Genomic DNA, 24,400 nt, shown 5'->3' with positions numbered 1-24,400 from the left:
AGAAGGGGCTTGTGCACTGTGCCCCGCTTATTAGGCTTCAGTACAACTTTGATTAATTTGGGGAATTCATATTCAGGGTTATTTATATTTCTAAACAAAATCTGTTCACAATTTGACGTAGAAAGTGGAAAGTTAATGTGCGAAAATAGCCTAAATTTAGGGTAGTATCAGCGTGAGGACCCAGTGCGTCCAATGGGGGGCGACACAGGACAGCCACATTTAGCGCGTAATTTCAGCGCCTCTCCATAGCCCCTCCAGCACCTTCCTCACTCCACTTGTGGGATCAGCAATTCAGATCGCATGCAAATCTGAAGGAGAGAGAGGAACGGTGGAAAAGAGAGGGAGAGAGCGGCACATTCCTAAAGACACAGCTCCCGGGCCTTCCTCTTCCTTCCGGGTGTCTCCTCTCTTCCTTCTCCACTTCCAGCCGGCGGCGGCGCACACGCTCGGACCGTAGCCGGGGTACAGATGCTGTATCTGGGCTGCAGCGTGAACAAGCACTCTGCTCGCCCTTAGCTAAGTTCATACGAGCGCTCAACTACACGGACTTTGTGACTGATAGTTTGTGCTTTCAAAACACTCGTTGGAGCGTAAACAGATTTTGCGCGGAGTGAAACTTTTTTTGCTCCTTTCTCCAGCCATGGGATCCCAGCGGACAGCGGCACTGCTCGTGGCCGGACTGCTAGTCGCTCTTAGTGGACACTGCGGAGCCAGTTGCCCCGAGAGGAACCTGGAGGATCGGGAGGATGAGGCGAACATAGTTTTGACGGGAACTGTGGACGAGATTATTAACGTGGACCCGGTACACAACACGTACTCGTGCAAGGTAAGAGTGAGCAGCCATTCAAAAGTCACAACCAGTGCACATGAGGAGGAGACACCTGCCTCTGCTAAACTCGGGCTATTTGCACGGATAAAACTCCGCAGACACTGTACTGTTTTATTGGGAATTTGATGAGCACACAATTACACGTCTTATTATAACATTTTAACAACTACACAACTAGGCTATGGATATTACTCTATAATACAATTACAAAAATTAAGGTTTTTGCCAGTTGTCTAGGCTATCAGAATTACATTTTCCTTTGCAAACAATTTTAGTTCACTCGACCTACACAAATAATGTGGGACTATAAAATAAGATCGCTATGACTGCAGTGACCTAACTTTCAAATGGATCTTATTGCTTATAACGTCATGCAAAACAACAAAAAAGAAAATTCTGCAGCTGATTGGACAATATATGTGCTTCAAGAGTTATTTCACTTAGGACTAGTTACACATCTATTACAGTGGCCCAACAAGCATGCAGTCATCCTCAACATGTTGCAGCAGGAAAGTGGCCCCTGAGTGGCCCTTGGCTGCGGCTCTTTTGTATGATTAAAATCTCTGCTCCTGTCTACTACTCCCCAGCGGCTGTGTCACTAATAGCTCTTATGGTGGATTACCGATAGTTATACCCATGTTAGGACCTATGGATGCTCTTATGAATTGTGGTGTAATGCACAGAACCAATTTTAGTCCAGGAAAGTCAATTTAGTGCCTATAAATTATTCAGCATTTACTTTAGTTAATCTAGGTTGATTCATTAAATGTGCAGCATGTAACTTTTCTGGTTGAAGGACTGCCATCTACTTGTCTTAATAGCGTGAAAATGGTTCACAGTATACAGATCCATCTTGCATTTATTCAGTCCAGGTGTTTCTATTGCTGAAACATACTCTTACAAAAACCTACATTCTTACTGTGAGTGAGGACGCCACTCCGCAGATCTGACCTGTAACTTGTATTTGACCTGTTATTGCCACTTGCATGGTGATAGTTTAATATCATACTGTGGAACATTACAGGCAAAGCAATGACAACTCTAGGGAGACAGAGAGGTAGTGGACCCTCAATCAGAAAGGTTATATAATGCACCTTTATACAACAATCTTTTAAAACTTTTGTCAGGAGTGTTTTAAAAGTGCATTCATTGCACAGCATTTCTAATGGAGGGTCCGCCGCCTGCTATCTCCATGGAAATGTTATTTCTTTCTCTAGAATGTATCCACAGTTTAGCTTAAACCTATTGATCACAGGCAGGTTACAGCACTACACTACATTACAGTTTCGATCTGTGGGGAGGCGCCCCTATTTACAGAAGGAATTATTGTGTTTTTGAGCAATAGAAACACCCATAATGAATAACTAAATAGATATGTTTAATCTCAAACCATGGACCATTCCAGTGAAAGCAATAACATCTCCATAAAGACAAGTATGTAGCGGACCCTCCACCACAGAAGTTGTGCAGTGAACCTTTAACTTTAAAATCGCGTGTCCTTGCTTATTTTTGTATTGGTATCATGTTCTTTGATATACAATATTCTCTATACCATCAACGAGATAAGATTTCAATTTTGGTTAGCCTTTTACGTTAGACCGTATATTCATTGTCACCTGCTAACTTGTGCCTTACAGCCACATTCTTTCTCAAATTTGAACTCCTGAGTCATAGTAGCTGTAGTGAAACACAATCCTATGCTTTGCCTGAAGGAAGCCGCCTGCCTCTGTCCCTGTTCCAGGCCCAGTTATTGTAAAAGTCCTTTAGCACTCCGCCGCTCTCTTGTGGTGCACCACTCTATGATCTGTCAAAATAAACAGGCAGTGTTTGGTCAGCGAGCCTTTCCTCAGAGTTAGCGGACACTGGTTTCCCGTCTGCAGCTGAATGAATGGGGCAGATTAGACGTGCACTGCTCCAGAGTGAGGCAGACTTGAGAGGGAAGTGCAGAGGAAGGCCAAACTTATCATGACTCAACAGAACACACACACCGCTCAATGTGCTGTCATGAAGTCTGTGTAATAGGGCTTAGTTATCAGTATCGTATCGTGTAATTGTCTGCTGTGCTAGATTTATTGCATTACTCAGTTACATTTTTCTGCACAGTAATAGAAAAAAAGTAGAATTTGACACTTAGAGCACAGATTAAACCTATTATTGCAATTCTGTCTGATTTAAAAGTAGTGGTAAAAAACATTTTCCTTGTAACATTAGCCAATTTTCAAGCAAGTATTTCTTTCTATAATGTCAAACGGATTATACAATTGTACTGGTGAATATAATGCATTGGGCCATTTGTCAATCTATTTTTGTTTATTATTTAACTAAGGGAACATTCACACTTGATATCTGTTCCTAAATTTAGCCCATTTTAGTCTTAATGTGGACTTGGCTTAGTCCTGTTCCAGTCCTTGTTTAGTCCTGGTCTAGACCAGTTTTAGTTTTGAGTTTACTCCAGGTTTAGTCCTAATTTTCATATACCTTTACTGCCAAAAAAAGCTATTAGCAAGTTTCTATACAAAAGACCTATACAAAACTACCCATAACAAGAATTATATTAAGTTATAATTTTGGGAATCTGGTATTTCTATGTTTGAATGTATTACTACAATTTATATTTTTTTCTTATTATAACTTACTGTGATGTGTGAGCTATTGCGTCCATATAAACTTTATTGATCCACAAGGGAAATTAAGTTTTAGTATAGAAGCATAAAGAATGACAAGCGATTTAACAAAAATGTTATAACATTTCAAAAGTTCTACAAAGTTGTAATACTTTTTGTTGTATATTTCCTACAGGTCAGAGTGTGGCGTTATCTGAAAGGCAAAACCACCGTGAGCCGTGAAATCCTGTTGGACGGAGGAAACAAGGTGATGATCGGCGGATTCGGTAACCCCGGCATCTGTGACAACCAGGTATCCACAGGAGACACGCGCATCTTCTTCCTCAACCCAGCCCCGGAGTACATGGGCCCTGAACACAAGAACGAACTCATGCTCAACTCCAGCCTGATGAGGATTACCCTGCGCAACCTGGAGGATGTGGAGCACTGCGTGGAAGGTAGGAAACTGCAGAAACCAAGGAGCGTGAATGCTAACATAGTGTGGCAGGTGCATCTGAGCTAGACTTTTCATGTGGAGTTAGACGTGTGTGATGTGATGGAAGTAGATGGATAAGAAGGATGATCCAGAGGCCCAAAAGACAGATAGTAGATTATATTATCAGTTTAACTTTTGTGCAATTGATGAATGACCTGTAATGGTGCCTGATTTTATTTGGAGTGTCTTGTTGTTTATTATTGGCCATACTGCAGTTTAACGGCTAAATTGAATAAATATGGTCATCCTTTTTTGTACTGAAATTTAAAGCCCTAAATGGTATTTTTAAAAACACAATTTCCTGTTCTCAATTTACTCTACTCAATGTGAAGTAACTGGGTGCAGTGTTGTTGGATCACACAAGTATCCTTTATTCCAATACAGTCTTATAAATACACAGAAACAGATACTGTCAGGGTTTGAGATTGTACTTTCTGTTGGCTTAAAAGAAAAAGAAAAAAAAACATCTGTGTTGTGTTACCTATTTAACAACCAAGTAATCTCATTCAACACTTTATTAAGGCTGTAAACAGTGTAATTCTAAACTATTACCAGCAAGACGTAACTCATAATGAACACAGAAGTTACGATTACTGATACTACTTAATTCTAACCCCTTAATTAAGTAATTACTAAGCTGGACTCATTCTTAATAAACTATTTGTTCATTATGAATTAAGTCTTTCATCGTGCTTTATTACGATAATGTAATGTAATGGGGTATGGCATTGACTCAGAACTACCACTGGTGTTCTGAACTCTGCAACACAGTGAATCATCATACAAATACATACATCATACAATTTATCATTGAAAAAAATGGCACGCAATGCTTTTTTTTTCTTCTTATGTCCTTTTTTCAATCTTTCACTCTTATTCACTCACTGGTATGCACCGCCATGAAGTTATGCTGTATTGAACCCAAGCTGTACAGTCATGCTTACTGACTCTTGTTGACTCAGAACAGCAGCAGTAACAGTTTTCACAAAAGCATAGCCAGGGGCGTTGGGGTCAGATCTTCTCAGCCTGTCCTTGCAGGTGGGTGTGTCCGGAAAACACCTTTAGGACACTGCTTTAGTGCTGCTCTCTGACCCTTGCACCCTGTAGACAGGCTGTTTTATAACTCACAGGTAGCCAACAGTTTGAGAGACAGGTTCCCATACTTTCAGCCAGTACTAATAGGTTAATTATTGTGTAACTTTATTGGAGTGATAATAAAGAAGAATTTGTCACTCGGAAAGTTTTTTTAATTTTGATGGCCATCAAAAGATAAGTCAAAACAAGTTGTCTAACCATATTTTGTAAGGAAGTTATTTGGTTAGGTTGAGTGCTTTATATTTAGGCTTTGCTAAACTTGGGTTTTCTTGTAGGTTAGTATTGTTTAGTAGCCTGGGATCCAGAATACACACTTCTTCAGTACTTTACAAAGATGAGTGTGGTTACAGGTAAATCTCCCAGTTTTCAAATGAGTGCGATTGACAGGTGGATTAGCCAATCACACGCACGGTCTGGCTGTAACAGTGTGGATTTCTGTAGAATCAATAAGCAATGCACCAAACTCTGTTAATCTTAATTAAAGTGAGATAAATTAGATTTTATTTGTAAATAATAGGTGACAAATGAGCGCCTTCATTTTACATGCATCACTGAAAAAAAACAAATCTGATTGCAAGATCACATTTGGCCGGACTTCAGACGCAAGGAAGGGCGTGGGGACCAGACAGATATCAATCTTTATAAAAATACAAAGAAATCATTCTGGATTCACCAGGCAAATTGTTTTGGTTATGCCAGCTCTCTTCAAACTGCATTCAGTTGAATGCCATCTTGGCCAGACACTCTGCCGCCGCTGCCAGTTTATTATTGTGCTGATTCATGACAAATTCAACATCTTCTCATTATGCAATTTAATATGAACTTACAAAAATGCATTTAAGCATTATAATAGAAAAGTACTTTATGCATATATTTCTACTATGACCCCTTTATGTATCCCATTGATTTACTTTGTAGGTGTGGAGCAGCAGAGGAGTACATTGAATACCTCTTTCCTTACACGGCCTTATTTGGTTGAAAAGTAATTTGTCAAGCTCTTATGAGATGACCCATAGAGCCATGACTAATAAATTCAACCACCATGACTGCAAGACTGTAGCCCCTCCAGTGTTGAACTCTTTCTGCCACTTGACTATGTTGGCAGCCAGTCAAACTCAGAAGCATTACTGGCAAATCATTCTCAGCACGAAACCACCTTGCCGAGGGCTTTTTGAGTCAGGATTTGGAATTCTGGACTCTGCATTCCGGGTGCTTTCCTCTCAATGGTTCCGGGTGGCGGGATGTTCCAAGGGACTGGGTTTGTTTGCAGTGTTAAGTTGCATTTGGCGCACACATAAAACTTCTTCTGTTTGTCTGTCAAGGCACGAAACAGTGCACTGCTAACCTTTTCATTGAGCCCGTCTTTTCTTGTCCCGGGACTCCTGTTGTGGAGAGGGGAGTTTCTTGGCGAAGATAAATGTTGGTGAATGCAGGGCTTTCTGTGGCAGGGCTTTGTGTTTGAAGAGTTTTTTTTGTCCACACAAACCTGATTTCTGCATATTATCTTACAGTGCAGCTGATAATGGAAGTACAAGAATTTTAGGAATCAGCAAGAATAGACCTTCATGGAATACACTTGTGTAAACTGAATACAAAGACCAACAATATTTTCAGAATAAAAACACAGACAAAACATATTAGAATTAGGCCTGCCACGATACCTACTATATCAACCTCAATATATGATAGATGGGGGAGGGTCAGTTTTTATCACAAGTATTTTTTTCTTTGTGCTAGTGGGAATTTTTGTTAATTTTTTCTACAGTATTATCAAATCTGATCTGTAGAAAGTTGAATTAAGTAAAATTACACAGCCTAATTACAAAAGTGTTGCATTATGCTATTTATTTATTTATTACTTTTTAACAATATTGTACATTTAGAATACTTTTTGTAGATAATTCTGCATTATGGTTTGTTTTCAACATTATCAGTTAGAGTCTATATTTCCTTCAGCAATATATCAAACTTCAAAATTTGTTATTGTGACAGGCTAATTAGAATATTACATGCAAATAAATTATACCAGCCACAATGATACATATTCATATTAAAGATGCTATAGTTTGTGATTTTCAAACCATAGAAGGAGGAAGAAACTTTGGAAGTCTTTTTTGGGCACATGCACTACTCCTATAAGAGCTTTTTCAGACGAGGAAGTGAAGCAGAATGAACCACCAACGCACAGCTAATGAGCTCTCATCCCACAGCATCATATAGGGACACACATGGCTCTTTCTTACAAGTTTTACAATCAATTAGGTGTTTTAAAATGTTACGCAGACATTGCACAGCCGTCTGATTTTGTCACAAAGTCCTGCTTTTATAATCTACTCAATTGTAGGACAGTCAAAATGTACAAATTTACAAAAGAAAAGTTGGGTTAATGTTGTTAAAATGTGGTAGATCACCAAGAACACCAAAAGAAAAAAAAAATCTTGTAATCTGATTCTGCTTTAAAGGTGCAGTGTATAACGTTTCTAGTGGAGGATACACCTTTTTCTTTTCTTTAGGGAGATATTATTGCTTTGCTTTGTATGTTCCATGGTATGGAATTAAAAGTCTAGCCTTTGTTTCATTAGAGTTGATTTTATTGTTCCAAAATACCTTTAAGAACATGCATTCTTGTGTGTTCTTGCCTCTCCACTGAACTGATCTGTACCTTGGCCTGTTTGTCTCCATGGAGACAGACACATTAAATGTCTTACTGTGACATGTTCCTGGCTGAAAAGTTAAGTCTAATAATCTACATGGAGACAAGCATGCAAAAAACAAGCTCCCAAGAAAAGTTACACATCGCACCTTTAAGTCATATTAGAGCATATGCAAAACCAATATGATTAATTTAATTTAAACTATACAAATACTTGTATTACTAATTTATTTCTAAATTTTTTTCTAACTGTTCCTGATTAGTTTAAGATTATGCACCACGACAAAACTCTTGTGTTGTTTAAAGGTGCAATGTGTAACTTTCTGGGTGGAGGGTCCGTCACCATGGAGATGTTGTTGCTTTGCCTGGAATTTTTCAGTTTGATATTAAACTTATCTATCTTCATGAAGACAAGCATCATAAAAATTTACAGGTCTGTTTTTTGGAGAGGTGCATCCGCTTACAGTAGAACCTGTATTTTTCATTTTTTACTGTTAAAAACACCTATAATTAAATATTAAGCACGTTAGAGCCATACTGTGGTACATTCCAGGGAAAGCAGTCTCCCCAGCATATCTCCATGGACACAATCAAGTGCTGGACTCGAACCAGAAAAGTTACATAGTGCACCTTTAATGAAAGAGGCCCTGATAATTAGCCGCCTTCTATGGCTCTATCCCGGGAAGAGAACGGCTTTACTTCTTGTTACAGAACAGCACCGTTTTAATTAAGCCAGTCAAGTCCGATCTCATTCTCTGCTCCCAGACTGCACTGGGACAAGACTGTACCTGCCGCCTCCTTCGTACCCTCCTCTACTCGCCCCTCATTCCTGACATTTTCGATAGCTAGGATAGACTTTGGAATGCCTGGCAGAGAAGTGGAGAGGTGGGGAGGTTCATTGTCTAAGAAGATGGAATAAAACAGGCTTTGTGTGTGATGTTGTTGTAACTACAACTTTACGAGAAATAAGACATTGATGATTCAGGATGGTATTCGTATGGATTAGTACTAGCCCAAGGGATAAAATTACTGTCTCTTGACTCATAGCGAATGATGGTGCAGTAGTGATCATTTGGCAGTAGAATATATGGCCAGAAGGAAGCTTTCACCAAAGAAGATTTCAACAAGCTCTTGAAACTTCAACCCAAACGCATAATGTTGCAGATAAAAAAATTATTTGAATAAAAAGCATGTTTTTCTTGTTTTGGATGGGTTTTAGTGCACTGAAAAACATGCATCCTTACTAGACTGACTCTTCTAAAAAGTTACATGGTGTTGCTTTAAAGGTGCAACTTTTCTGGTGGAGGGTCCATCACCTGGTTCTCTCCATGGAGATGTTACCTCGAGTGTTCCGCTGTATGGCATTACACCTATTTATCTCTATGACAGCAGGTGACACCATAGGACCAAGTTACATTTCAGATCTGTGGAGAAGTGAGCCCCCCTCACAGTAAGAATGCTAGTTTTTAGGTCAATAAAAAATCATTTTATTGAGTAAATGCAAAATGGATATGTTACATGCCATCTTGGGACTTTCCGGGACAAAGCAACAACATCTCCATGGAGACAAGCACATGGCAGACCGTCCATCAGAAAAGTTACACAGTGCACCTTTAAGTAATGGCTGATAATTGTGTATTATAATAAAGTCGTTTTTTTTGTCCAGATTCATTTTAAACTGAAACATGCATAGCTAAAATGTCCATTTGTATGTATCCCAGGAACATTGAATTACCTTGTGTATAAAATGCTTGTTATAAACTAAAATGTAAAATGCTTTGCCTCAGTACTAGTAGCTGTACTACATGTATTTTCTTACACCGATGTATTACTCCTCTACACATTTGTCCACTTCTGCTTACACATTTGTGTGTTCAGCAGAAGTGGACCAAAACAGTGCTTGCAGTTAATAATTAGCTCCCGAAACATTTACAATCCACTAACCATTTCCATTGTTTTCTCTCACTCAATTTTTCATCTGCAAAAACTGTTCAGCTAGTATAGCCTTGACAGAGAATTCCAGAGGGCAGGGGGGCAGGCGGAGGTGTTCGGAGCTCGGACAGGAAGCCCATTTGATGGAGAAGTGTTGAGTGTGGGGAAGATCTTATCCCACAGCACTCTTTATCAGGCTGCTTTGTTTCTGCTCCTGAAAGCCCCGCCAGGCTCCCACATGGAACACCAACAAAGACCAGACCACTTCTTCTGTTCTAATCCTTGATCTCGTTCCATTTGCGTGTCGCTTTGAATGATGAGCCAGAGCACAGTTTTCCTTGTCCTAAAAGAAACTGCTGGCTTAATTACATTGGCATAATTATGATGAATAGCTGCTTAATAGATAGGAAGCTGGAGAGGAAGGTGAAATGACAAAATGCAACTCTATGTATTGGGACTTGGGTCCTGGTTTGAGCCATATTTACTACTGATATAGACTTTATTCCTGGTCTAATCAAGGTTTAATTCCAAGTGAATTCTCAATTTTGTCCCAATTCTAAGGAGGTGTCTGTGCATGTGTGAACGCACCCTTTACTTTCCAAGAGAAGTTGATATTTGTCTGTTCTGTGTGTTTTTTTTTTTGACAAATTTTGGTCAGTAGTAGCACTAAAATACTGTTATCTTTTTCTGGTTTTATCCATGAAGCTTTAGGGCTGCAAGATTAATTGCAAATGAATCAAAGAATGCAATTTGAATGGAAGAAATTAGCAAATTGCAAAGGCCAAACTGTTTGTACCACCACTAAATGTCCTGTCTTAATCTGGATAAAAATAGCTAACCCTGTAGTTTAGATCTGTACAAACTTGTTCTGAAATTTCATGTTTTGGTATTACTCTTGAGGAGCATATTATGAACAGAATCCTATTATCGCAATTAATCGCAAGTCCAGTAGATATTTTCCCCAAATCATTTAGCCCTACTAAGCACCAACAATAAAAATATGAACACTTAACAGTTCCGTAAAAGAACACTGCCTTATATATAAACACTAGAATAGGTCTATAGCTCAACCATAAAACGTCATTGACCTTCCCTGGCGAACCCTTAATCTAATGTTAATAACCTGTGTTTTACTACTCCCTCTGCGACAATCTTTACAACATCCATGTTTCTTTACTCAGCAGCCCGCTCTGCTGTGCTAAGCCAGGCTTGTTAGGACCATGATGGGGGTCCTGATCTCCCGGCAGGTGGTCCCATTAATGACGCCTCAGCAGAACAGTGCGCAGGAATGTGGGTGGGATATACGAGTGGCCATCTTGACTAGAAGCAGTCTGTTGCCCGATATTATTATTCTCCTCTGAAATATTTGTGTATGGAGGAGATGCATTTGGATTCCTCACCAGTATGTGCCTCTATCTGACCGACAGACCCCCACCCCCCACCTCTACTCCCTCGTCACTGTCTGTTTTGTCATGTGAAACAATATAGGGCAAATATGTGGATGTTTAAGTATCTGGTTGCGTAGACTTCACCTTGAGGATACTTGGTCATGTTTGAAGAGCGTAAAAGGCAGTGCATTGACTGTTTTCAGTTAATGAGTGACTCCAAAGTCGCAAAAAATGTTTTACACTTAGAAGGGAAGTCTGTCTGGGTTGTTACTTTGTTATTAATATGTGTTAATATTTACTTAAGAAAAACATAGCTATGTTCAGTGGATACAGTAAGTGTAATAATTAACAGATATGCTCATATCAAGTAATAGGAGGACATCTGTGTAAATTATTCAAAACAAAACTGTAATGAGCTGCATAGCACAGTGATTCAGCCACATACTGTGACTATGTGGCATTGCTCGAGTTTTGCACAGTACAAAAAAATAACTATTTCTTATACACTTAATGTTTCTCATTCATAATTATTTATTAAACTGTTTTGTTTGTTTGCATCATGTTTTATTGTTTAGTTGGAAAAAAAAGTTTCCTTTGGATAGCTGGACTGGACCTTTTTCATAAGCAGTCCCAACCAACATTATTATCATTACTACAATGGGCAATGAGAAGTGTGTGAACAAGGCACCCAATGACTTGGACTGTGCTTGAACTGACTACCCTCTGGTTGCAAAGTGGACACTTAAACCCACTGGATTATAGTGCATATTTGGACAATATTCTTAACCATAAATGCATATTGAAATTATATTATGGAAGCTCTGGTTTGTGGTTGAAATTACTGCAGCTGGTAGAGTAGCATGTAATCTTAACAGGTCACTCAGCACCTCACATTACCTATTCATTGTTTACTAAATTGTAGACCTTCATTATGCTCGCTACATTTCCTGTAAGAGAACATGCCGCTAGCTGCTTTCACTAACATCTTCCCATCAAATTACAAAGCATGAATCACACTGTGTCTCTGTATAATTCCAATGTATGGAGCATAAACATATGGGATTTTCCAAAGTAGCAATGAGGGCTACTTTATTGGAGCCCTATAAACTGTCTATGAGAACTGTTCCAGCCTCCGCCGCCACACCCAGGACTGAATTAAAGTACTGGGGTCCTGATCCGGTTCATGTCTACACAAGCCTCCTTTTGTCTGGTGGGAATCATGCGAAGTTTGACAAGTGACTCCGCGGATTGGGGTTTTCTCATGGACTTGTGAGTGGATTAGTAGTGAGAGTTAGCCAGTGCACCCTTTTGGTTAAATCTGTGTTACCTTTGTAAGCTTATGTCCCAAAGCATTTATGCACTGAAGTGAACAGAATCAGACAAAAAGAACAAATCCACGATAGCTGGTCTTTGATGGAACAACCAACAAAGGAACACAACTGGTCTCTATGTTTGCCAGTGAAGCCATAGTCTTTCTCGAGTTATTGCACATTTTAGATTTTAATTAAACATCGGTGAGCGTGGAGAGCGGGCTTGGCATCGTGTTAAAGGAGCGGTGAAATGAAAAAGCCATGAAAGATGGAGGGGAGCAGAGGAACAGACCACTTAACCACAGAGTGTGCATCTTGGCAAGGGGCCCAGCTCAGACCTGGACTGTAATACTAAAGAGCAGATAAGAATCGGGATGGTATTGATAGAGCGCACTGATAGAGACATGCTGGGACGTGCTTGTCGTGTTAGAGATGTTAGCAAGCGAGCAGACCACAGACCTAGTGCTCCAAATATTGTAGCAGTGAGTACGGGCTACTTTGCCAAGAAGACATCTAGTTGTTTCTTGTAATTTCCAGTTAAATGCACTTTTATCTGACAATCCATTGTGCACAGTCATTTCCTTTTTGTCTTTCTCATGCTTTGTAAATGGGTCAGCACAGTTCATTTGAAACATAGTTTTTATCTTTGTATCAACAACTTAACATTGTTGAGTAGTGCTTGCTAAGAATCTGTTTTTGGCAAATATATCTTTAATGTAATACTTCCTTAATATGAAAAGTGTTTTAAATTGTTTTATTATTGTACACAGGTTCGAAAAATGTATCACTGTTGAATCAATAGCAATTTGGATGGCTGCTATTAACAAATTGCAAAATGAGCCATTTGAAAACAACAAAAATCTGTATTATTTATGCATAAATTATCAAATTTATTTACGTATAAATTATTTATGCATTATGCTATTCATGTTGTTTAGATTTTTTCCAGAATCATTCAGCCTTATTTCAAAATGTTTATAATTTTAATTTGGGGTAATTTTGAGTCTCATAATTCTGTAGAAGGTTTTAAAGAGGAAGTAAGAGAGAATATCACCATACTTCCTACAAACAGTTGACATTGACACTGATTCACAATATAAACAATTGACATATCTGACAAACAAAACTTCATACCTTTTAGAAAACGCTAAACAAGACCCCTATTTGCTGATTCCTTTCGGCCAAAACATTGTAAAGATTTAATCCATATTTTGCATAAACTGAGATTGAGAAGCCCGCAGGTCTCTGAGAAACTTGAAGTGTTGCTTACATTTCAGTTACAGCCACTCCATCTGTGTAATGACTTTAGCATGTTCCATCTGCACTGCAGTCCACAATGTCTTTTTCGGAGCAGCGTGTTTGTCTTCTGGCCAGGGCCACTAAAAGATTCATCGTAAAATGACTTAGTTTGGCCAAGAGCGTCACAGGGGATTAGTATATGAGTCATTACATCATGAAGTCCGGACACCTGAGAGGAAGGTGTAAAGTTAGACGCGTTTAAAGTCAAAGGTTAAAAAAGTCAGAGATTAGGCTTTCAAAATTATGAATAATTGATACTCATAGTAGCAGGTAATAATGCTGATAATACAAATGCACAACAGGATGTTCTTTTAGAACATTCTTTAAGATTAGATGGTAATTGTAAAATTTATGTGCTTAAAAGTACATTATTATATTATTCTAGTATCAAAATCAGTATAAAGATATACATTTTAGTATTGTGAAAACTCCAGCAGAGATTGTTAATATTGTATGTCAGTTTTTTCAGTTGGACTTTAAATAACATTACCAGAAAACCAGAGCTCCACCTGTTAGGGACATGGCTGTACAGTGACCCGGAAACTTCCAGTCCCAGACATAAAGAGCTAAAAGCAGTCAGTCCGTATGAATCAAGGGCTCCCATTGGGGAAATTGGATCAGTGACAAGATTCCAGCTCCCAGACTACACATTTGTGGAGCAGGGCATCTGTGTGGCCTTAGCTCTGACTTAGTGACAACAGGTTTAGAAAGCTGTAGTCTGAAGGGTTCTGGGGGTTGCTCCTTATGTGGTCTGGATGTAGGTCAGTGAATCTGTCCTTTAGCAGGATTAGGCCATCCGATCACATGGGAAGGAACAAAGTGGCAGCTCAAAGAAGTACTGTGAGATCAAACATCAAGAATTATGGAGATTAAAGAAAATCGGTTGAGGCATTGTGGTATGTTCTAGTAGTAAATGATGACAATGTTACATTACATTACATCTGCCTGTATCAATACAGTTAAAGTAGTAAGCGCAGGTGCCGTTACTGAATTGCGTTGAACATTGTTGAATGAAACAACCTGGAGGTATTGTTATGTATCAGAAATACGCACTTCAATGAGCCATCTACTATGAAAGAAAAAATAACACTCAGAAATGAGAGAGTGAGATTAAATTATTTTTATATTATTTTGTAAGAATTGTATGTAATTCCTACTTCATTCCTTCAACTAAGCAGACATTCAAGTATTATGAGTTTTAGATGCACAATGCAAGTCTTATCTTAAGTGGTGTTTGTGTCCCTTTGCATAATGTTCTGGCTCCTTACAGTTTAGTGTAGAACTTTACCTCATGCATATCCACTTAGCACACAGACACATAGTTTAGCATGTTTGAAGTAGGATCAGCTGGGGGTCCTAAAATGACTAGAAAACCACAGGAAATGCAGTCAAGTCTCTGGATCCTGTCTGTAATGTTTCCTCGTCTCATGGTGCAGTAAGCATGAAGCTCCAGCCCGTCTCTCTCTCTCTCTCTCTGTCCCATGTGACTTGTCCTACACGGTTCTCACTCTGTCAGGATCTGTCCACTTTCATGTTCTCTCACATTTTCTCAGCAGGGCATACGGGTAGTCCCTACTGGCCAATGATTCAAATGATTATTTTCTTACATTTATCTTATACCCCCAGGACAGATTTGTATTCCTATAGGAGAGTGGCCATTTTCATTTTACAAGGCTCATTTATAACAAACTGACCGTGGCTTGGATTAGCATTAGCCATATTATTTAGAGAAAATTCCCAGTATGATCACAAGAATCTATTCTACGTGATATGGCACATTTGCTGTAATGCTCTTAAGACGCAAATGTACTTTTGTCCTATTTTGTGTTTTTATTTTATTTTATTTTTATATTGATAATTGTTTTTATTAAATTAAACAAAATAATGAGAAAAACACTGGAAACAACAGCAACCTAATCATAAAAAATAAACAGCTGCACATTGAGACAGACAAAACCAAAACAAAAACCAAGTAAAAATTATAATTTTCTATAGAAATAAGTTTTATGCCATACTTGTTTTGCAGAGATGTAAGCCCAGTAAATACATATGTTTTTATTGCAAATATATTTTTTCATTTTTTTATTGGCAAAAAAGTTACATGGTAGTTACAAGTTAATGAGCTCAAATGAAAAAATACTTAATATTATAGTCAAAATTAAAGATTGATTAGTGTATACAGCATATATTTTTGAGTGGCTGTACATCACACTACATACACTAGCTCCTCTGCATCTTTAATGATTTCAACTTATTTCCACGCCATCTTGATTAATCATAAGCAATACCGACCAACCCAAAATGTCTCTTGTCCTCTCATCACTGTATTTCAGCACCCTGCCCCCCTCTTCTGCTCCAGCCGTTCTCACAGCCCTCCCTCCCAGAGCTCTCATCTCGCCCCTCTCCACCTGTAATTACACTGGAATCCCATGTCCTGTAAAGCTGTCATACTTCTAACAACCAGGTGCACTGCTGTAGACTTAACACTGGCCAGTGACCCAATTCCACATCCAACTTATACTTTGTCTTTCAATAGTTTCATACGCAGTTAATATGCTCTCAAATATATTCCAAGTTGGACTCATAAAAGTGGTGAAATAGGGCTGTAACTTCAGAAGTCACTTTGGTGTTCGGTGTTTGAACTATATAAGGATTTTTAGTAATGACTGAGATGTACTGATGTACTGATGTATTGAGGGTGTTCTGTTCTTGTACTGGGGGAATCTGAATATTTTGGTAAACAACTTGCAGCTTAAAATGGGATGTTGTGAAGTCATGTTCTGGTCACTGCCAGTAGAAGCCAATAGTGCAGGTGCAAGGTTCAATTCCCCAAGCTGAGCCAAAAAAGTCACATAAATGAAGCCTGGATAAATGAATGGGGCTGGACACACATTTCTTAACGGTCCTATATTACACAAAATGGAGTGAACTCTTGTGAGCCTTAAGCCATGTTATAATGTTGTTACCTTCTTAAAAACATACTTAGAGTTTTGTTTCATTCACACATTTGAGTAATATAGCATAATGCCCTGTAAATTCTGCATTGCAGTGTAAGGCTCTTTATCAGTATTTCTCAACTGCAAAGCCAGTAAATGTGCAACCAGATGTTAACTACCCCTTTCTTTATGTCTCAAAGGCCCCACAACCTATCAAAAATAGCTCTTCACCTCCCCAAGTAAGAACCACTGCTGTATGCAAACTTTATTTTTGTGTTTCTTGGACTGGTCCCTGCACAGCAAACCTGGGCTTTCAGTTGTGTAAACATCTTAAGCTGTTTTGGGAGCAGAGATTTTCAAACGCACTTCCACCTTTAGGTCTAAATCTCTCTTTTCAGAACCGGGTAAAAGGTCTGATCACTTCCCTTGTCCTCCTGTCATCCTGCCTGGGGCTAACACAGCGTCTGGGGCAGTGGGAGGAGGTGGTTCAGCCCCTGTTGTTTTAGCTAACAATGGTGAGGACGCGATGGCTTTCATAGACAAACACAGATATCTGATAGAGGATGGCTCACTATACTCGCTCTCACCCAACACGGATTCCAAGACACTGATATGAATTATTTATTGTTGAAATGCTGTAAAAATAGCAAGGCCAGATACGTATATAGCAAGTAGACAGGACTATCTAAAGATCAGATAAGGACAGAATAGTGTTCAAAATTTGACCCTGCCTGTTTTTTGTGACTCCAACAAAGGCATGACCCCAAGGACAGTGATAAGTGATAGAGGTTTCAGTGGCTCCAACTGAGAAGTATAATGGACTTCTGATAATTATCAACAATTGTTAAAGGTGCACTGCATAACTTTTCAAGTGTTGAATGTTTTACACTATGGTATTAAATGTTTCTAACTTCATGGAGACCAAACCAGCTCAAGTAACAGGTCAGATCTTTGGTGAGGCAACCAGAATGCGTAGGTATTTTTGAGCTATAAAACCACCTGTAACTGAATAGATGTCATGTAGTGCTGTTTAATGTCATACTGTGAAACAATCCAGGCAGAGTAATGACATATCCATAAAAACAAGCAGATGATGGACCCTTAACCAAAAAGTTACATAGTGCACCTTTTAATATAAGATAAATGCATCCCTACTGTGAAATGGAAATATCGGAGTTAAGCAAAATTGGTCTGTGTATTCCAAAATGAAGTAAATATTTAGTTTTCAGCAAAAATTGTGAGAAGTCAACAATTTATCTCAACATAAATTGCTTGATTTCATAATGTTCTATTTTTGCTGAAGAAGTGAAGTTAGACCTGTCATGTATCCATTGCTCTGAGGATGCTCCTGGCATTTTCCAGTCTCCTCAAAAAGATCGGCCTACGGGAATATATTCTGACACATTCTCAGATCTGTTGCCACCACGCTGCCCCGATACTGCTCTTTTCAATGAACGTCAGTGTTGTGGATCATCTTCAAAGTTTGCTGTTTTAGAAGCAACTCTCACACAGGCAATTGCACAAGTTTGAATTGGCCACAGCCTAACATTTATCTCTTTGACCATTTTGTGCAGAAGTGATGGCGGTTTGAGGATTTTCTGAGGAGAGCACTTAAGGCCGACATGTTGGAGAGGGCTCTTAAACTGAGATAGATGGGAAATGCTCTTGCTACAGAGCCAATGACTGCTTGGACAGGTTGTCACAAAAAGTGCACTTTACATAAATCAGACACTAGACTCACGCTTCTGCCTAATGGGGGACTTGTACTCTGTTTTGGCACAAGATAAAACTGTTAGCGTTCAGGAGAAGTTATGTAAGAGCTTTTGGTCTGCACACAGAATGACAGAGCTTCAGATAATATTATTACTTGCCATGCCATCATTGGTAGGTAAAATAACTTGTTAATTTGTAATTTCACTGATTTATATGATTATTTGTGGGGCTGAGTCTGAACACCACAGGTTTAACAAAATATGGGTGTGAAACAGTAATATTTTGATGTGAACATGTAAAGATAATAGATGTAAAGATAAGCAGTTTAGTTAAAGATACAGTAACCTATGTAACTTTCTGGGTGTGGCATGAGATGGAGATTGATGTGTTTTATGCCATATTGTGGAATATTAGAGCAACATTTCCATGAAGACAAGCCGGAGCAGGCTCTCCTCCAGGCCAGATAAGAGTCTGGTTTGTGGAGATGCAAGTCCGCTTACATTAAGCATGAATGTTTTTCTGTGCAATAAACACATACAAATGAACCAAAAGAAAAAACATACTTTTATTTTAGTGTACATTTTAGCTAAAAAGTTACATACGGCGGCTTCAGTAATGATGATCTGTGTGTAATAATGAAAACAAGTTTATTTTGATCACTACATTTTAAAAACATCTCAAGAGAGTAACTCTCACTAGATACACTGAAAAACATGTTTGGTCTGGCTGAAAGAAGCAAAGTCTTTGGCCTCATAACCTGCTAAAGTTTAAGCAGGCTTTGTGCTATAAAAGAAAGAATTAACTGGTGCTAATGTTGAATTTACCAGTAAGGCAATGCAAATGTTATCTCACAATAGATCACAGACAAATAGAAAGAGTTCTTGTACTTACACCACACATATGGCACCATCTGGCTCTGCTTGGAATCGCTTCTCCCATAGTTTAATTTATTCTGAACAAGTTTAAAGAAGTTTTCCTTGTAATTTAACGTTCACTTAAGTTAAACAAACAGCCTCTTCCTCTGCTGATCCTAATGATGTTTATAGAGACTGAGTGGAATTCCCCTGTGTATGTGTGTGAGCTTCCACCTGCTGACTTATGATCAGGTCCAGACAGGGTTCAGAGCCCCCGGACGTCACATTTGAACCCAGGCAGAGAGAATGGCAGCCACTTAGCCTTTGGTTTGGCTGAGGGGAGCCCAATGGGTGAAAGGTTGTTGGGTTATTCTCAGGTCAGACGTGTTCACGCCATACTCAAAAATCATTACTATGTTCCCTTAGGATAAGCTTCAAAAGAAATGGGGTAAATTATGCAGGCAGCAGTTGAGATTGCATATGTTATTTGGAACACTTTTACACAAAGCTTATCAATACTGGTGCAGAGATGAGAATTGACATTGAGAGCTGGTGGGTATCACTAGGACTGTCTCTTTTTGTGTGTCGTATCTTTAAGAAAAGAAACTGAAAGGAAAACAAGGCCCTGTCCAAATAATCTGGATTATTCATTAGTCTGTATTATAAACACTGTCTTTCAGAGCACATTTGCGTTCCAGTAGGGTTGTCACAATATTTATTTATAGAGTTAACTTATAAAAACATTGCAGTTATTATTCATAATAAATGTCAAAACCGTATAACAGTTGATTTATGAATTCTCTTTCATTGTTATTGACACATGGTGACCATTCCTCGAGTATGTGACCAGCTTCGTGTAGATAAATTTCTGAAGATAAGGGTCTTTATTATTCTAAATTGCCCTTTGTGAGATTTAAGACATTTATAAAGTTGTTATCTCCTCAAAAGTATACCTGGAATTTGTTTTGCTTAATTCACACATGTTTGCGTAACCCTTTATTATTAGCCTGTCGACATCTCCAAAGCCCAAAATGCTCTGTTCCACCTCGATGTCATGAAGTGGTGGTTTTCACGTTAATAGCTACTTCACCTTTATTGGCAAGACCAGGACTGAAATCAATCAAATGATTCTAGTGAAGGTATATGGATTTTTTTTTTCTATTACCGCATGATGTCACATCTACTAGGTGGAGTGTAGTGCAGGATTTGTGTGTTAAACATGTGTGAACAAAACAAAACACAACTCCAGATAAGTATTTGATGAGGAAACAACATTATAACATGGATCAGGAAACAGCATAACACTGGCTCTCTAATGTGACATTAAAAAGATGGATAAAAATCAAATAGAATGTTATTTTTGCTTCTAAACATCGCCTTATTATATTGTAACCTGAATAATCCTGGGTGTCTTCATCTTGGCATGCACCGCTCACAACCTCAATCTCTATCCTTGCTTTGAAGTTGTTTCATAACACTTTACTCCTCTCTCCTCCTCTCCTTCCTCTTATTTTTTCTTTCATAACAAAAACACCTTAGAAAACTGCAATACCTCCATCATTTACGCAAGCCAAGAACTCCAATTAAGTCTAACCATATTTGCAAGATCTCCAACTTTTGTTTTGATGAAGTTCTATCTGAAGTGCTTTGTTTTCTCTGGGCCATCTCATATCATGAGCTTTAATTAAAATGACCCTTGCCTGTCAGACTTGAATGGGGCTGCCTATGTCTCATTAGTGGCACTGCTCCAAACCACAGCCTCCACTCTTCTGTTTATTGTTCTATAAGTGCTGCTTTTGTCACTTCCTTCACCAATCAACATGTCTTCGCCTGTCCCTTCATCTGAGTCACCCTCCACACAGCTCCACTTAGTCCATACGGAGCACATCGGCTGGTTAGGATGCCAGCAGAATCTTGATCAGTTGAGATTTGCATAAAGACAATAACGGAAGTTGAGAGGCGATTTCTCAGTTCTTTTCTCTCCCTAGAACCACCTCTTTCCTGTCCTCTCAAGGGGTTGTGTGGGTGCCAAGCGCTTGCACCCTTAACCCAGTATTATGTCCTAAAAGATGGGGATGAAAGCAAGATAAAGGGCCTCATCGACAGTGGACTAAACTCAATGCTGTGGGACTTCATTTGAGGCAGAAGTCGCTGATAATGAACTCCACAGACAAGTCTATAGACACTATTATGGTATTGACAAGTGGGTAAACAGAAGCTTGATCGGACAATTAGGATTCTTGTACTCTATAATTACAAATAAGTCAGCTTAAGGGTTATCAGACATAATATTTCCTAGTTTGAATCTATTGAAAATTCTAGCATTGCAGTTATTAGACCATTAGGGGCAAGGACGTCTTGGGGGAGATTTAATAGTGAAGATTTTGTGCTCAATATGAATGAGAACAAGGAAAAATTGGTTTCCTTGGTCAAATCATCTCCAACATTGTTTAATATAAGTTAAAAGTACTCTCAATTATTGCAGATGTAAACTAAGTACTAAAGTGTTTCATTCTGCTTTTTAATTGTAGCTCCTTATTTTTTAACAATATTGTACAAGTACAGTAGTTTTTGTGGGTTAAATCTTTCTATTTATTCACTGTGGCAGTGGCATGAATTTGTTGCAATATTATCATTTAAGATTTACATTTACTCCAACAATAGTGTTTCGTGCTTCAACATTTGTTATCGTGACAGGCCCACCTACTTAAGGTCTTTATGTCCTTGACCTAACTGTAGCTTTTTTCTGCCCTTATGGGTTTTGGACCAGAGAGTAAACCATGTAAAATGGGGTTCATGTGCAAGGACACACATTGACTTTACATTGCTGAGTGTGGCTGTGCATGCTACTGCCAAACGTATATGTCTTACTACAGCAAAAAACAAAATCTTTGAGAATCAATGAACAAAACAATGTCATACTTGGCAGAGCCTTGGTCCAAATAAACAACCAGATTATCCTAAGAAGCACTGTTCAACTATATGGCAACTCATGTGTGCAATAGTGCATGGGAACTCCAGTAATTTATCTGTGTTTTTTATTATTGCTCACAATTCAGAATACCTGTGGTCCACTCACTGAGCTTATGGGAGCTTTTATGCAATGATGAATGGAGAACTGCCTATAACATTGCTCCACAAAGGAAATGTTCCTTTACTACCGCTAGAGATCTTTATTTCTATATGGAATCAGCTGAATAACGTTGGATAATGCTTGCTTTCTTTGGCCTATTTATTTAATATGTCAAATGTCAGCAAAGACTGAGATACACCAGAATACTTTTAGCAACACAGCTGCTTTCGACCGAGTTTGGATCTGTGGACATTTTGGCTTTTCATCCTGTCAGATTATGTTCTTAGAGACTTTGGGTTGGTGAGGTGCAGTTAATACAAATATAATAAAAGAGAACAGTCTGGCCAGCAGGTCTCCCATGACGCATGGTGCATGTCCAGTTCAGTATGTGAGGCTTGGAGTAAGTGGGTAATTTATGAGATGGATTCATTGGGGTAATAGAGCAGCCGTTTCTTTGTTCCTCTTTGGTTCTTACCCAAATCCTGGAAAGAATAACAAAAATATCCTGCTATTGAAATGAAATGTGTGAGAATTCTAAACTGTTGTCATAGATCCATAGTCTGTAAAAAGTGTTTGAAAACAAATCATTTTAAAAGAGCACTTTGTTGCTTTTCCTATCACCTGCTTGTCTCCATGGAGATGCTATTGCTTTGCCTGGAATGTTCCTTAATATTGCATTGAACTTGCCCATCTCCATGGAGAAAAGCAGGTGATGTCACTAGGCCAAGCTAACTTATAATATTGTTTTCTCACCAGAAACACTTCTGGAGTCTTTTTTTGCTTCATTCGCACATGTTTAACACATCTCCATATTTAGGCAGAGTTAGAGTTCTTCTCTCAAAAGTGCTCCACTGTGTTTTTAAACTCCGTACATAGAATAATTTGGATGATTTTAGTCCTGAAATTTCCTGTTTCTACTGAATAAATGATGAAATGTAACTGTTAACATGAAAACTGGGGTAAGAAATGGGTAAGAGCATTATAAAATGGGTTAATTAATGTGCATTGTCCCTGTCAAATAAATAAAGCTAACTAGAATCAGTTGTGTAATGTAGGACCTTTAAGAACTGTCTGAAAATAATTTTGTAGAATAATTTTGTTAATTATTTAGTCTGCAGGTTATGCCATGATTTAAAACCTTTGTGAACAGATGTGTGCCTGAGCATACGAGTTGACAGTCAGTGGATTATCTGCGCTCAGTCACGGCTGCTCTGATATTGATTTGCCCACTTTAGCACTTCCATCACTCCACCAGAGCTACTCACACTATAACATCACTACACGCTTCCTCTGGCTCAAGAAATCCAGTTTACCACAGAAACAGAAACGCAAAAATAGTTTCTATCGGGATCGTAGGAGTGTGAAGTTGATTAAAAACCTCCTCTCCCTCGAGTACCAACTCCATTCATGTTTAATAATGAAGATATGCAGTTGGATCAGATTTGTGTGTTGTGCATGCCTCTGGGTCGGCGTGGCTTGAACCTTGTGCATGTTCTTGCATATCAGATGTGCTTATCGCTATGGCTGCCTGCATGTCTGTGTATGCACATAAATGATGCTGGGAGCTCCCTGTCTCTCTTGTGCAGGGGCAGGTGGGGTACCATTCCTCTCGAGAAGTGGAAGTGGAGTTTTGTAATTTCACTCTTCCCCGCAGCCCGTCGGTTGAATTAATACAAACTGTTTTCAAAAGGCAGGTTGGTATGCAGCTGTAAACTTCATAGGAGATTAAGTGAGATTCAAAGATGTAACAGATTTGGTTTGAAATTAGTATAGTATACAGTAGTATGATTTTTATGAGGGCACATTTTGCTGTAGTTTTTGCAGAGTAAATGTATGTTTTTGGATGAAGCCTACAGTGTTTCATTGAGGCTGCATTTTTGTGTATTAAATTATGTATTGTTGCTTAATTTTAGGCTATGTTTGATTACTTTCTGTCTCTGCTGTGGTATTATCTAGTGTTGGTTATTATTGCCAGATAGCCAAGTATTGTAACAAGACTGAACAAGGATTGGTGCACAGAACTATTCAAGTGAGGAAGTTAGGACAAAGTTGAGATTGTTTTTGGCATATAAAAATGCTGGACATTTTACTTAACTCTGACTGTTTTTACTTTTAACCAGATGATTTCTACTTGTTTTTTGCTTGGTCCCAGCAGTAAGAATTCATATTGTACATTGTAACAGCCTGCAGCCACCTCCTCAGCCCAGTGTAGCCGTGTG

The 24,400-nt window shown here is 38.7% G+C and overlaps 1 protein-coding gene across 1 annotated transcript in view; it reads left to right on the top strand.

Moving 5' to 3' along the window:
- Positions 1-447: 447 nt before the first annotated feature.
- The window catches only part of agrn (agrin), a 434,659-nt gene continuing 410,706 nt past the window's right edge, over positions 448-24,400 (top strand). Inside the window, 2 exon segments of the mRNA XM_055166184.1 lie at positions 448-826; positions 3,629-3,890. Of these exon segments, the coding sequence (XP_055022159.1) occupies positions 641-826; positions 3,629-3,890 (448 nt within the window). The 5' untranslated portion in view covers positions 448-640.

The sequence above is a fragment of the Boleophthalmus pectinirostris genome, unplaced genomic scaffold (assembly GCF_026225935.1).
Source record: "Boleophthalmus pectinirostris isolate CB_2022bp ecotype Guang Dong unplaced genomic scaffold, ASM2622593v1 HiC_scaffold_8, whole genome shotgun sequence".
NCBI classification, from domain to species: domain Eukaryota; kingdom Metazoa; phylum Chordata; class Actinopteri; order Gobiiformes; family Gobiidae; genus Boleophthalmus; species Boleophthalmus pectinirostris.
This window is presented reverse-complemented; position numbering and strand designations above follow the sequence as displayed.